At 53.2% G+C, this 16,263-nt stretch overlaps 1 protein-coding gene across 5 annotated transcripts in view; it reads left to right on the top strand.

The window, feature by feature from the left end:
• Window positions 1-16,263, top strand: part of LOC123404741 (serine/threonine-protein kinase EDR1-like) — an 83,867-nt gene that overhangs the window by 35,241 nt on the left and 32,363 nt on the right. For 3 of the 5 annotated variants that reach the window (XM_045098688.1, XM_045098691.1, XM_045098686.1), the window contains one exon: window positions 6,701-6,782. In XM_045098688.1, coding sequence (XP_044954623.1) covers window positions 6,701-6,782 — 82 coding nt within the window. Of the gene's footprint in view, window positions 1-6,695; window positions 6,783-16,263 lie in introns of all 5 variants that reach the window. The other 2 variants (XM_045098689.1, XM_045098687.1) reach the window with 1 other exon arrangement.

Raw genomic sequence — 16,263 nt, 5'->3', positions numbered from 1 at the left:
TCGTGGCGGATTTACGATGGCTCAGCGGATCTGCGTGCGGCGGCGGCCGACTTCTCCGGCGTCGGTTCGTCTGTGGTCGGACCGTTTCGGTCTTCGTCCCATCTCCTCGTCGCCCGAGCTCTACTTCCATTGAAGGGCTGGCCCTCTCCCAGCCGCGGTCCATCGCTCGTCTCGCGGCTGGTGCAGCAAGACCGAGCTCGTCTCGCGCACAGTGCAGCTGGACCGAGCTCGTCTTGCGTGTTAGGAATATGCAACTTGTATTCCCATGAGGCCATAGGCCGATATATATATACATGTACATGTGGTGGACTATATGCAGAAAACCCCTTATATATTAGGATAAATACAAAAGGGTACATGGCTATATTATATATACTCTAACACCCCCCTCAAACTCATGGTGGATGAACAACACTGAGTTTGGAGAGATAGAAGCCATGCTGCGCTCTAGTCTGGGCCTTCGTCAGAAAATCTGCCAACTGTAACTCGGAAGACACATACTGAAGAGCAATAACCTGATCCTGCACACCAGCGTGCACATAGAAAGCACCAATACCAATATGCTTGGTGAGGTCATGCTTCACAGGATCGTGCGCAATGCTAATAGCACCTGTACTGTTAGATAAGAGCAGAGTTGGTGTAATGACAGAAACACCAAAATCCTGAAGTAACCACCGTAACCAAGTCACCTCTACCGTCAAAAGAGCCATCGCTCGCAACTCGCAACTCAGCCTCCGCACTCGAACGGGAAACTGCAATCTGTTTCTTCGTCTTCCAGGCAATGAGAGAAGCACCATGAAAAACACAGTAAGCAGAAAGTGAACGGCGATCTGAAGGATCACTAGCCCACGTAGCATCCGAATAGGCCTTAAGCTGTAAAGAACTGGAGCGAGGAAAGAAGAGACTGTGAGAGATCGTGCCCCGAAGATAGCGGAGAACACAAAGGAGATGACTATAGTGAACCGAGGTGGGAGCGGAGACGAACTGACTCAGAATATGAACCGGTTAAGAGATATCCGGACGAGTGACAGCTAGATAGACAAGACTGCCAACAAGATGACGATAATGCGTCGGGTCAGGCAGGGGATCACCATCAGTATCACGGAGGTGAACATTGAGCTTCATGGGAGTCTCAACAATGCGCTCGTCAGTAAGAGCAACACGAGCAAGAAGATCTTGAATATACTTTTCATGGGATATAAAAAAGCCATCAGAGGTAGAAGAGACTTCAATCCCAAGAAAGTAGCGAAGAGGTCCAAGATCAGACATAAGAAACTGCTAATTAAGACGGGCCTTTACAAAGGCAATATACTTGGTGTCATCCCCAGTGATGATCATGTCATCAACATAGAGAAGAAGAAGAGTCCGACCACGAGGAGAAAGGTGAACAATAAATGCTGGATCATGAGCACTTGCTGAAAAACCAGTGGCAGTTACCACAGAGGCAAAACGCTCAAACCAGGCGCAGGGGGCTTGCTTATGGCCATAGAGAGAGCGACGAAGACGACATACCATGCCATCAGGAACAGAATACCCAGGTGGTGGCTGCATGTACACCTCCTCATGCAGCTCACCATTAAGAAAGGCATTCTTAACATCAAGATGAGATATAGAAGAGTGGCGTGCAGAGGCCACGACAAGAAGTGTACGAACAGTGGTCATATGGGCCACAGGAACAAAAGTCTCGTCGTAATCACGATCATGCTCCTGCTGAAAATCACGAGCCACAAGAGTCAACCTTGTAGACCCACTTACAAGTGATGGGACGGACACCGGGAGGAAGGCAAACAAGATCCCATGTACCAGTGCGTTCAAAAGCAGCAATCTCCTCTGCCATCGCAAACTGCCATTCAGGATGAACAACAGCCCGACGATAAGAAGTCGGCTCGAGAATAGCAGCACCAGCGGTGGGAAATCCAAGGCGATCAACAGGCGGACGAGGACGAGAATGCAAGCCATAGGTAGGTTGAGACGAGGATGACGACACAACCGCAGAGGCATCCACAGGACGTGAACGGCGAGTGTAACACTGAGGAAAAGATGGAACAATGCAAGGAGGAATCGCCAAGGTAGAATCGGGGGGTGGCGACGAAGAAGTCACCGGAGATGAAGGTGTAGAATCTGGTGACATGCTAGTCGAGGAGACCGTGGAAGATGGGGGCGGCAAATCGACACGAGGTGGAGAAGCAAAGGGAGCGGAACGAATAAGCAAAGGCTTGATGGGGGTGATAGGTGTATCAGGAAAACTGAGGAAAGAGATATCCTCCACTGTAAAGGTCGAGGAAGATGGGCGTGGGTAGAAGGGACGAGACTCATCAAAAGTCACATCTCGAGAGATATGCATCCGACGGATGATAGGATCCCAACAACGATAGCCCTTATGCTCATCACTATAGCCTAAGAAGACACACTCCACAGACTGAGCGGTCAGTTTGGTGCGTTCGCGAGGGGCAAGAAGAACATAGCAAAGATAACCAAACAAGCGAAGGATCGAATAATCGGGAGAACGATCAAAAAGACGCTCGAAAGGAACACCACCCTGTAGAGCAGCGGAAGGCTGTAGATTGATGAGATAGGTGGAGGTGGAGACAGCCTCAGCCCAAAAATGAGGCGGGAGAGAGGCAACAATCATCAATGCACGAGCCGTTTCAAGAAGATGACGATGCTTTCGCTCAGCCACGCCATTTTGAGCATGAGCACCAGGACAAGAGAATTGAGAGAGTCCCTTGCGCAGCAAGAACACCACGCAACATCTTAGAAATATACTCGCCAGCGGAGTCAGCAGTTAACACACGAATGGGCGAACAGAACTGAGTGTGAATCATGGCAGCAAAACGCTTATAAATAGACAACACCTCACTACGAGAAGTCATGAAATAAAGCCATGTGTAAGGAGAGAAATCATCTACGAAAATAATATAGTATTTATGACCCCCTTTCGAAGCGAAGGGAGCCGGACCCCATACATCAGAATGAACTAAATCAAAATGACGCTTAGACACTGACTCACTATGCAAATATGGTAACTGAATCTGTTTGCCAAGACGACAACCCTGACATTCTAAAGAGACATCTCCCGAGACAGACCCCAGAAGACCTCGACGAACTAAAGACGACAAACGAGAACCACACAGATGACCAAGTCGATGATGCCACTGCTGGAAGGAACCAGTAGCGGAGGCGACCGAAGCGGAGGAACTAGCGATAGTGGTGGCAGCGGAAGGAACATGAAGCCAGTCTAACTCCCAAAGACCTTGAGAATCACGGCGGCGAGGGCCAACCCCAACTAGAGTGTGCGTGCGACGGTCCTGGACAGAACAAGAGTCAACGTCAAGGATGATGCGACAACCAGAATCAGTAAGTTGACCAGCAGAAAACAGATTCATGGTAAGTCGAGGAACATGAGCAACATCAGGGACACAATACGGAGTGATAAGATTGCCTCTACTAACGATAGAAAGAGGAGTACCATCAGCAGTGAGGACATGAAACAGGAGAATCAAGCAATCGAAGAGAGGACAGAGTGGAAGAATGAGAAGACATATGAAAAGAAGCTCCAGAGTCCAGAACCCATGGGGATGTACCTGACCGTGTAGAAGGTGGTTGCTCAGTGCGGGAAGCATCAGTCATAGAACCAACAATACCCGTCGAGTAAGAACCTGAAGCAGCGAGCAGACGCTTAAGCCTCAGAATATCCTGCTCAATCAAAGCGATGGCTGAAGCTGTCGAGGTAGATGACGAAGTCCCTGAAGATGATGATCGCGCCTTACGCATGTGTTTCCTCTTCTGGTAGCACTGGGACTCAATATGACCTTCATTGTTGCAGTAGCCGCAATGTGAACGGGGGCGATCTGAGCCTCCAGAAGGAGTGGGCAAGAGCGGCGGAGCACTCGAGCGAGAAGGGGTCGGTGCAGCATGTGGCGTAGAAGGAGCCCGAGCAGCGAGCTCAGAGGGAACCTCTAGTAAACCAGCACCACGTTAGCGAGTCTCCTCAACACGAATCTCAGAAAGCGCCTCCATGAGAGAAATACGGCCATGAGCAAACAACTGAGCACGCCGGGGCTCAAACTCCTTCCGGAGCCGAGACGGGAACTTGTAGACGCGATGAAACTCCAAATTGCCCTGGACAGCCTGGCAACAGGGGCAAGTACGACAACAAGCACCGCGGAGAGAGTCAAGCTGGCGCCAGATAGCAGAACTCTTTGCATAGAAGTTATCAACAGTAGAATCACCCTGTTGAAGAGCATGCTCCTGACGGACCACAGAGAGGTATAAGGCATCACTAGAGGGCTCATAGCGCTGACGAAGACGGGTCCACATCTCAAATATAGTAGGAAGGCCCAAAAACTCAGAAGCAAACTGAGGCATAACACTAGCAGTGAGAACAGCTGCAGCACGAGCATCATCGTCAAGCCACTGGGTGTAAACAGACAAAGCACCATGATACGTCCGAAGAGCCTCCTCATAAGCCAAAAACTTCTCATCATAAGCACGATCAACAGCCTCATCAGCAAGCTTATCCGCATCCTTTGCGGCCTGATTAGCATCCGCAGGAAGAACCGGTGAAGTCGGCGGAATAGGGGCCACTGGAGGAACTGTACGTGGCAGACAACAGACCTCGCCGGAAAGAACACCCCATAGGCGGATGCCACACATATGAATGCGCATGAAGCTAACGAACTCGGTGTAGTTAGAGCCATAAAAAATCACCGGGCAACGAGGAATAGTAACGTAGCCCTATGCAGCAAACATTTTTTTTAGGTCAACAACAGACAAAGACAAATCTGCAGCGGAATCAGTCTCCGATCCAGCAGATCGCGAGACTGCGGCGGCGGTGTAACTAACGCAACCCTCAGTCTCGATGGGGTACGAGCAACAGAGGAACAACGCTCGGCTTCGTGCAGCAACGACGCAGCAGCAGAGATTGAGATGGGACCACCAGCAACAAGGAACCGGCAGTTGTAGCGAGCCGAGCCGGATCCGTTGGCTGGAGGCGGTGGCTGCAGGCGGCGGCCGGAGGCGGAGGGCGAGATGGGGCGGCGGCAGCGCGGACGCGAGCTAGGGTGGAGGGCGACGCGACGCGACTCTCGGCGAGATGGGGCGGCGACGGCGGAGATCGAAGCCCTAGTCGCGATTTGACTGCGGGGAGGGAGGAAGCAGCAGGAGGAGATCCGGCAGCAGAAGCGAGGAGATGCGACGGTTGCGTGGACAAGAGATTCGATCGGAGCACGAGTTGCGCGTGCGAAGGAAAAACCCTAAGGCTCTAATACCATGTTAGGAATATGCAACTTGTATTCCCATGAGGCCATAGGCCGATTATATACATGTACATGTGGTGGACTATATGCAGAAAACCCCTTATACATTGGGATAAATACAAAAGGGTACATGGCTATATTATATATACTCTAACATTGCGCACGGTGCAGCAGGACTGACCTCGTCCCCCTCACGGTGCTGCAGGACCGAGCTCCTCTCGCGTTCGGGGCTGCAGGACTGGTCGATGGTTGCCAGTGCTGGCCGACCTATTGGGTCTCGATGCTGGGGGTCTCCCAGGGGTGCGAAAGGTGGGACCTTTTCGCTCGTCTCTTTGGTTGGGGTAGCGGCGGGTCTCGGGTGAGGTGGTGTATAGGTCTTGGATGCCGGGGCGGCGGCCCATGTGGTGGTAGCGCGGTGCTCTTGGGCAGAGCCCGTGGCTTGGTGTGGCCTGGTGGCCATGGCCATGTGGTCGGCGTGGTAGCGGCCATGTGGTCGGCGTGGTAGCTGGGGGGTGGCGGTGAGTGTTGGCCGGGGTGAAAACCTTTTCTATCTCCGGACGGACCGGCGGCGGTGAAGCTCGTTCCCTTCTTGAAGGCGTCGCCGCGGCTCTCATTGACCGTCGTGCGGCTTCAAGGGAAACTCTGATCCTCGGATCGGGCGGTGGCGGCGCTCCGGTGTCGTATCCTTCCTTAAGGCGCCGCCTTGGAGTCCACTGTTCGTCGTATGCGGCTTCATCTCCTCATGGTGGCAGTGCTAGGGGTGGTGTTGCTGCGCTCAGCGCCTTCGTGTCCTGCCTTCGGTGTGTGTGGTGGTGGCGTGTGTTTGTACCGGGTGATGTTGATCTTTGCTTTATATATAAAGCGGGGCGGAAACTGTTTGCAGTATGATAAATAGAACCAAAGAGTTCTCGCGTGTCATATTTTTGTTTTATTTTATTGTTTCAAAACTCGGCAAACAGGTCCTTGAGCGTTACATGCTGATTTTTAATTACATCGGCACCATATTTTTAAGAGGAAAACAATCCTTATTTGCCACCCGTTTCCTGATCTGCTGCTGAAAAAAATGATGCTCCCATCCATTCTTGGGTCTGTTTCTTGCCTTCCTGTCACTTTGCTATTGACTGTGCTGCAAAAAGACAAATACCTATCTAACCTCTCCTATGTTCTGGATTTTTTTCCAGCATGTTAATGTTGTCTGTGCAACATTGTACTTGGCTCATTGGGGCCGTGCTTTACATGATTCTCTTTTTGTTTGAGATATATATAATCTATGCAAATCTAATCTGCACTTCTATGCTTTGTTAGTCTGTACTTAACTTTGGAAGCCAGCTCATATTTATAAGCTATTAGTGATTAACAATATTGCGGTTAACATTGTTGCTAATGCTGCAGTATTGTCTTCTTTTTGTCCTAATTAATTGTCTTACTTGATGTTAGGTCAGATGGTGCATCAACATCAAATGCGCGGAGAGGACGTCCAAAAAGTATGAGTACATCCCCTGAAATTGGTGATGACTTTGCGAGGTTTGTAAAAAGGACTTCACTCGCTAAACAAGAAATTTTGTGCCAAGTTTAGTAATAACCTTGATATTTATATTTTCCTCAGAAGATCAACTTGACTAAAATACTTGGTTAACTGCTAAATAGGTAGTATAAGATTTTTTTTCCTTTTTAGGACAACAATAAAATATGAAAAAGGAAGCAAACTAGGTACGTGGTTACCCGGGTTCAATTTATCGATGGCCGTGTTGTGTATAGTACACATTCTACCTTATGCTCCACTCCTGCCATTACCCTTTCCTACCTTGTGCGTGCACTGAAGCTGTGTGGTTTGGATTTTCATAAATTACTCTCCTAGCGTTTTTCTAGTTCCAAGTAGGCATGTAACCACTTTATATTTCAAGTAATTATCTTGGTGTTGGTTACATATTCTCTCTCAACATTTCTTGGAGGCATTTCGTAGTTGGACCTTTTGCAGTTCGTACTATAGTAGCCGCACAAATCTTTCTGACGAGTTGGACGGTCTTCACGCCTTGTTTGTGCTACAAGGCGACCATCCATGGCTCAATTGACTACTACAGTTGTAAGCTTACATGGAGGTCCTGGGTACCTGTGAAGTGAAATTCTTCTTCAGGGTTGCCGGCATAAACCGTTGTTGGACTATCATTGCCTTGCTCACCAAAATCTACTGCACAACCCATCATGCATGTTAAGTGGCCAAACATTAGAAAGAATACATCACCTCCTTGTGGACTGGCTTCTCTAGGGTCGCGTAGTGCGCAGTTCTCTCCTGGATCCATGCCCCTAGTTGTGTTCTCGTGTCAATTTGATGTTGAGTATATCTCTCGTTTGTTATGTTACTTTCTTGATGATCAGGGCACGTTTGCCTAGTTCTCTTGTCCCAGTGCTTAGACCTACAATGGTGTTGCTTAGTGCAAGCATCATCACCTTCTTGAGACGGCTCATGTGGATAGTTGTCACTTCTCTCCCCTTCACTTTTGGGGTGAGGTTGTTTCCACATCAACCTATTGTCCAAATTCAGGCTTCCTCTGCTTTGCAGGATGGCATCCCTCTTGAGTGTCTTTATCGGTCGTTCTACTGACTACTTTGCACTTCGGTTGTTCCCTTGCGTTTGCTATTTTCTTTTGGCATCTCGTGAATGCAACAAACCGGCTGTTGACTTTGTCATCTTAGGTTAGAGTGATGAGCACAAGGGCTACTGGTGTTGGGATCCTATTGTCTACCAGATGCAGATTTCTCGAGATGTGACTTTCGATGAGTACCATCCTTTATCTACGTCCATCCTCTCCTTCGGCCTCCGTGGAGAGTATTTCCTTCCAAACTTTTCTTGATACACCTATCACTCTAGTTTTCCCCATAGTAGCCTGGTTCCGGGTCCGAAGGTCCATTCCCTGAGCTGAGGTTGATTGACCCAGATCGAGGGCTAGGAATGATGTGGGGTCGAGCTGGGTCAGTTATCAGATGGCAACCACAATCGATGACTGTTGATCCCAAACAGTATGCAAAGCTCATGTTGATTTACCAGACAATCCACCACACATTGTATGCCGCTCCACCGGTGTCCTCACGTCCGTGGTTTGCAACTCTGCCTTTGAGCTGTCGAATTATATGCTACAGATACCCCCCCCTCCCGCCATTGATGGATACGCCATAAGCCGGCTAGGTCTCATTACACCGTTCGATTGTAGTCGCTGCTGCCATTTGAGAATCTACTGCAGCACCTGCCCTGGCCACTGATTGATAAGTCTTTGTACTAGGGTCTTTGTGGGGCTGCAGCACATGGTCCTTGTGGTGTTAGGATAGAATCCTTGACCATCAAGGACTGGCATTTAGGATGACATCTTAGACTAGCATCTTAGCAGCATCTTAGATTAACATCTTAGACTAGCATCTTAGCATATGCTTGGCTGGCTCGCAGCCTATAAATATGTATCGCCAACCCCTCAGGTTGGTATGGCATTTTGTGAGAAATAAACCAACGAAAATTATCCCAACTCTCCTAGTGTCATCTGCAACTATCAATGCTCAGGCTGAAAGGTCTAACAAGTGGCATCAGAGCCTCGTTGTCTTGTACCCTGAGCATTTCCTGCTCACCTCTCACCGAGAGCTGAGCAGCCCAAGCCGGTAGCAGCAGTTGCTCCGACTGCCCCTGGTTACCTCCCTCCCTTCGGACTGTCGAGCAGCAGCTCGTCAGAAGCAGCATCTTCTTCACGCAATAGCCCCCTGCAGCAAGCCATGTCTGCTGGTCGCTCTCAGCACACGGCTACCTCGAGCACGCGGCGCCGGCAGGAGGCCGAGTGCGTCGTGGCAGCGGAGCGTGATCGAGCAGCTACAGCAGCCGCTGCTGCGGCAGCAAGGGTGTCGAGGCTGGCTGCGGCGGAGTTGGCAGCAGCCAGAGCGGAGGTAGAAGCAGCAGCAACAGCGGAGGCAGCATGTGAGCCTACGGCGGATGCCAAGGCACTCCGCGGCAGCTCCGACAGTTCCAACGGCTCCGCGCGTGCGGACAACGCAGACCGCGCCAATGTGGCGCGAGAGCTGACGGTGGAGTCGGCAGCCAAGCATGCCCGCGCACATCGCGATGGCGCTCCAGATGGAGGTGCGCGCGACGGCGGCTACGACGACCAGGACCGCGGCCTCTACGAGGTCCGGACTATGGTCAGGGATGTTGGTCCCGGTGTTGGGTGGCCTACCCTCACCAAAACCAACCACGTTGAGTGGTCCGCGATCATGAAGATCAGGCTCCAGGTAAACCGACAGTCATCTCCCTCACAGTCGTAACGGTCGCGCAACTTGTGGTTGGAGTGGAAACCGACGAGGTTTCTCAAGCAAGGCGGTAGCCCTTTGTGCGTTTGTCGAGGTAGCCGAGAGCGTAGGGTGGTGTAGCCGAGAACGAAGGGGCGAAGAAGCGGCTGCATGCGGGTCAGGCGACGGCGGGAAGACCTCGTGGTGGCGGCGTAGACCCCGTGCCGCGACGCTACGGCCCGAAGGGACGACGCAGCGGCAGTGCATGGGTCGGTGCAGCCACGAGGACGGCCTCGGGTGGCGGCGGGGACCGCGTGCCGCCGCGCTACAACCCGAAAGGTCGGAGTAGCGGCGGGTCGCGGGTCGGTGCAGCCGCGAGGATTACCACGGGGTGGTGGCGCTGTGGCCCGACGGGGTGACTCGGCGGCAGCCCGATGCTTGATCGGTGGAGGGGCACGCTTTACAGTCTTCACGGGACCTGCATAGGCGCGCGCAACCGACGGGCCAGATCGGTCGTACGGCGTAGCTGAGGTGGACCGCGGATGGGCGTGTTGATCAATCCGACCGCACGTGAGGGCGGAGACGTCGCTCGATGGAGGCGGTGTGGCGGCGTTCGAGATGAAGCCGGTGATGACGATCGCAACCGGAGCCGGCAGTCGGCCAGAGGCAGCCGGCGAGGCTGACAGTGAGCAGCCGGCCCGAGGTAGCCGACGAGGCCGACACAGCCGGCCCGAGCAAGCCGACGAGGCCGACGGTCGGAGCCGGCAGTCGGCCAGAGGCAGCCGACATCGAGCAGCCGACCAGAGGCAGCCGACACGGCCGGCCCGAGGAGGCCGACGCGTCGGAGCCGGGAGCTGGCCCGACGCAGCCAGTGTGCGAACGTACGAAGCGACGACAGAGGCGAATGGTGATGAAGCAGTCCCGGTCGGAGAAGGGCAGCGACGGCCGGTGCAGGACGACGACGGGAAGAAGCGCAGTCGACGGCCAGAAGGGGCCGCCGGGTCGGTGTAGAGGCCAGATCGCGCCGATGTCGAAGTAGAGGCGCGGTGGTCGACGGCGGCGGCGGGCGACGCAAACCGATCTTAGATCGGGAAACCAAAAAGGAAGAACGCCGATCAAGAGACCGGCAAAAGAGAGAAAACACGGATCAAGAGATCGGAAAAAACTCTCTAGGGCAGCCGGTCAACAAGACCGGCAAACAAACCCTAGGTACGGGCGGCGCGGCCCCTGGCGGCGGTCATGGAGGCCGACTGCCCCGGGGATGGCGCGCGGTACGGAAGCGGCGGGCGGCGGCTAGGTCTAGAAAGTTGCGGCAGATACCATGTTGAAAGGAAATAGAGGGATTGGTGGAATAGTTGTTGTATTGCTTGAGCCTCGTGGGCATATTTATAGGAGTACATGATCATCTTGGAGTACAAGTCAAGGCAGGAATAAATCCTAGTCTATCTATGTTTCCTAAACAATCACGTTACTCAATAGAGTCAACCAAGATCTTTAACTTCAAAGGCCTTACCCAGACACTCCTTTAACCTTGCTATATCTACGTTATCATCACCGGTGATAGTAATATCATCAACATAAACTGCAAGGGTCTATAAAACAATGTACGGTCACCATTGCATTGTCCATACCCCATGTCACACACCGTCTGAACTTGTAAAACCAAGCTCTTGGAGACTGCACCGGTGGCCATGTTAACATACTCGGTGCCATTTTCAGATCTGAGTGCTTGAATTTTCACATTAAGTCGAGTCTGAACAAGTGCTGAAAAAACTTTGGAACACTGAAGCACTTCATCTTTATTTATGAGAAGATAGACCCAAGTCATCCGCGAATGGCAATCAATGAACATAAGGAAGTGCTTCATACCACTGACAGATAACACTGGACATGTCCATACATCATAGTGGATTAACAGAAAAGGAGATCTGCTCCTGATCCCCTTACTCACATATGTGGTTCTGATATGTTTTAGCAAACTCACACGCATCTACGTCTCCTTATCCTCAGCAACTGTAGCTAGCATGTGCATTCCCTCCTGTTCCGTTATGCTGTGGTCCATGTATCACGACCCTTTACGCCTCGTTCTAGTTCCAACAGTCCTGCCTGTTGATCTCTCCTGGATCAAGAACACAACCTTGTCAAGAATTATCCGGCAATCAATTTGGTCAACCAAAGAACTCAAGGACACTAAGTTCACAGGAATCTCTCCTGGATCAAGAACACAACTTTGTCAAGAATTATCTGGCAGTCGATTTGGTCAACCAAAGCACTCAAAGGACACTAAGTTCACGGGAAAAGCTGGCACATGCAACAATGAGGATAATTCAATACTCGGTGTGCAGCTGACAGTGCGGAGCTGATTGTCCCAACACCTGTGATGGGCTAGGCTGTATCATTTGCAGTGCGAATGTTTTTCTGATGTGCGAGAGAGTGTGGAACATAAGATTTAAACTCATTCAAGTCTCCAGCAATATGTTGTGATGCTCCATAGTCAAGCACCCATTCAGAGTTTATTTTATGGATTGTTATTGATGCATGTTCAATGTTAGCTTCATTTGTATCGACCGGCATGGCTGGCAGTCTCCTGTCCTCCTGTAGGCTGCTTCCCTTCAAACGAAGCTACTACATTTGCCTTGGGAGCATTCCAGTGAGGGGCCTTCTAACAACCACCATTCCCATTTCGACCACGACTCCCATTCCTATCACCTTGGCTGCTGCTGCCACTACAGTACCCTCAGCCTCTATTTCTTCTGGGTCCAGTGCAGAAACGACTGATATGCCGTGTTTGACCACAATTATAGCGCTCCTCGAAACCTTGCTAATTAGCCACTCCGTAAGCAGATTCATTTCCATCTCTTCTTCTTGACTGTAGGCGTACCTCTTCTTCGGACATCACAACAATGGCCTCATTAAGGGACACAAGCATCGGCTGATGTAGCAGCGCAGCATGCCTACTCTCGAAACTTGGCTTTTTAGAAACTGCATGGACGCCTGCTCTCGACCCACTTTCTGGCAATCTCCATGGACTTTGCATGTGGAAGCTCAAGTGGATCACACTGATCCAAATCTGTCCAAAGGTGTTGCAGCTCATTCACGTACACCAGTCTATCACCTTGCCAAACATCGTGGATCTTGTCTTCAATTTGAGACAATAGCATCGTGTTTCCCATACCGGAATACCTCGTGGACAACATGTTCCACACAGCAAAAGCATTTGGCAATGCCTCAACAGACACTCTAATGGCTGGAATCAGGAGTTTTGATGGATAAGTCTATATACTAGTGTCTTTGTGGGGCTGCAGCACATGGTCCTTTGTGGGGCAGCACGAGGTCCTTGTGGCTGTTAGGGTAGAATCCTTGACCATCAAGGACTGGCAGTTAGGATAGCATCTTAGACTAGCATCTTAGCATATGCCTGGTTGGCTAGCAGCCTATAAATATGTATCCCCAACCCCTCAGGTTGGCATGGCATTGTGTGAGAAATAAACGAACGAAAATTGTCCCAACTCTCCTAGTGTCATCTACAACTATCAATGCTTAGGCTTAAAGGTCTAGCAAGCAGTTGGTATCAGAGCCTCGTTGCCTTGTACCCAGAGCATTTCCTGCTCACCTCTCACCGGGAGCTGAGCAGCCCGAGATGGTAGCAGTTGTTGCTTCGACTGCCCCTGGTTACCTCCCTCCCTCCGGACTGTCGAGCAGCAGCTCGTCAGAAGCAGCCTCTTCTTCACGCAACAGACCTCGAGCACACGACGCTGACAGGAGGCCGAGCGCGCCATGGTAGAGAGCGAGCACACGAGAGAGGTTGTGACAGCTCCAACGGCTCCGCGCCTGACCTCGAGCACACGACGCTGCTGCGGCGGAGCTGACAGCAGCCAGAGCAGTGGTAGAAGCAGCCAGGGTGGAGGTAGAAGCAGCAGCAGCAACGGAGGCAGCACTTGAGGCCACGGCGGATGCATATGCACTCAGCGGCGGCTGCGACAGCTCCAACGGCTCCGCGCCTGCGGACGACGGCACCGACGCAGACCGCGCCACATTGGCGCGAGAGCGGACGACGCAGTGGGCAGCTGAGCACGCTCGTGCACATCACGATGGCGCTCCAGGTGTAGGCGCGCACGGCGACGCCGACTGCGTTGACCAGGACCGCAACCTCTACAAGGTCCTGACGGTGGTCAGGGATGTTGGTCCCGGTGTTGGGTGGCCTACCCTCACCAAAACAAACTACGTCGAGTGGGCCGCGATCATGAAGATCAGGCTCCAGGTGTGGCACCTTTGGGAGGCGGTCCAGGACAGCAACGTCGAACACCAAGAGGATCGACGGGCGCTGGACGCCCTCATCGCCGCAGTCCTGCCCGAGATGCAGTTCTCGCTTTCCAACAAGCGGATTGCCAAGGGGGCTTGGGACGCCATCGTCGCGGCACGCATCGGCAGCGACCGTGCTCGCAAGTCCACACTGCAGGCACTTCGTAAGGAGTGGGAGAGCCTGGCCTTCAAGCCAGGTGAGGACATTGATGACTTTGCTCTCCGACTCAACACTCTGCTGCAGAAGGTGGTGAAGTTCGGCGATGCCACCTACACCGAGGAGAGAGCTGTTGAGAATCTTTTTCGGTGCATCCCCGAGAAGTACAAGCAGATGGCTCGCTCGATCGAGTCTTTGCTGGACCTCTCCACGATGATGATCGAGGAGGCGATAGGTCGCCTCAAGGTCGTCGACACCGACGAGCCACAACCTCTCTCGGGGCCCATAACCACCGGCGAGAAGCTGCTCTTATCTCGGGAGCAGTGGTATGCCGGCCTCGGTGATAGGAAGAAGGGGGAGACCTCTTCCACGACGGGCGGCCGCAGACGCGGCAAGCAGCGCAAGGCGCGAAGAGGCGCCATTGGCAAGGCACAAGGACGTGACGAAGGTGACGGCCGAGGAGGCGCCAAGGACGGCGCCGTTGGTAAGCCCAAGCGGACACAGTACAATAGTTGGCACAACTGTGGCCGGCTTGGCCATTGGGTCAATGAGTGTCGACAGCCACGACACGGCCAGGCTCACGTCGCACAGGCGGAGGAGGAGGAGACGACTCTGTTCATGGCGCATGCACGCAACGAGCTACCTTCAGGGACACCAGCCGCAAAGGCTCTCCTTCACCTCGACGAGCCAAAAGCGCACGCTCTTCTCGGCGATGGCTCCGGGAAGGACAAGACTGCAGGGTGGTGCCTCGATACCGGTGCCACCCACCACATGACTGGTCGAAGGGAATTCTTCGCCGAGCTCGATTCCGACACACGAGGCTCCGTCAAGTTTGGGGATGCCTCTGCCGTGGAAATTAAGGGCGTCGACTCCGTTATCTTCACCACCAAGACGGGAGAGCACCGACTGCTCACCGGTGTCTACTACATCCCCGCGCTAAGGAACTCCATCATCAGCTTGGGACAACAGGATGAGAACGGCTCACGCGTGCTGATTGAGCATGGGGTTGGACACATCTGGGATCACCAGCGTCGCCTTCTCGCCAAGGTACCCAGAGGTAAAAATCGACTCTACGTCCTTGACCTGCAGGTGGCACAACCCGTCTGTCTCGCTGCCCGTCGGGACGACGAGGCGTGGCGATGGCATAAGCGCTTTGGGCACCTTCATTTTGAGGCCCTGAAGCGTGTAAGTACTAAGGAGATGGTGCGAGGCCTGCCATGCCTCGACCATGTGGAGCAGTTCTGCCACATTTGCGTGTTGACGAAGCAGATGCGACTCCCCTTTCCCCAGCAGGCGAGTTTCCGGGCCAAGGAGAGGCTTGAGCTCGTGCATGGGGATCTGTGCGGACCGGTGACGCCAGCCACACCAGGAGATCGACGCTACTTCCTGCTGCTCCTCGACGACCTCTCTCGCTTCATGTGGGCGATGCTCCTTAGCAGCAAGGGAGAGGCAGCGGACGCTATCAGGCGCGCGCAGGTTGCTACGGAGGCGGAGAGCGGTCGCAAACTGCGCGTGCTTTGCACCGACAACGGCGGCTAAATTCGCGTCGTACTGCGCTGATGAGGGCATCCAGCGCCACTACTCCGCGTTGTACAGCCCGCAGCAGTACGGCGTCGTCGAGCGACGCAACCAGACGGTTGTGGGGATGGCTCGGGCTCTCCTCAAGCAGAGAGGGTTGCCGACTGTTTTCTAAGGAGAGGCGGTGCTGACAGCCGTCTACATCCTCAACCGTTCGCCTGCTAAGGCACTCGATGACAGGACACCGTACGAGGCCTGGCATGGGTAGAAGCCGGCGGTCTCCCTCCCGCGGGTCTTTGGCTGCCTCGCGTTCGCCAAGGAGCTCGGTCACATTGGCAAGCTCGACGACAGGAGCACTCCGGTAGTATTCATCGGCTACGTGGAGGTTTCGAAGGCCTACCGCATCCTCGACCCAAAGACACATCGTGTGCGCACGACGCGAGACGTCGTGTTCAATGAAGGGCGAGGATGGGCATGGGACAAGGCGGTGGACGACGGCTCGATGCCGACGTATGACGACTTCATTGTCGAGTACGTCCACCTCACGGAAGCTAGGGGAGCAAGCAGCTCCTCTTTGCCGAGCACGTCTACCCCAGCCCCAAAACTCCATCGACCCCGGTGCCTGCTACGTCAGTGGCACCACAACCGGGGACGCCACGTACTCCAGCTCCGGTAGTCACTCCTCCGGGCTCGTCTTCATCAGCACCAGCTCACGCCGAGCACAACCCGGTGGAGTTCGCTTCCCCGCTCACTCGCGACGAGGAG

This window comes from Hordeum vulgare, chromosome 6H (genome assembly GCF_904849725.1).
Source record: "Hordeum vulgare subsp. vulgare chromosome 6H, MorexV3_pseudomolecules_assembly, whole genome shotgun sequence".
In the NCBI taxonomy this organism is placed as follows: Eukaryota; Viridiplantae; Streptophyta; class Magnoliopsida; order Poales; family Poaceae; genus Hordeum; species Hordeum vulgare.
This window is presented reverse-complemented; position numbering and strand designations above follow the sequence as displayed.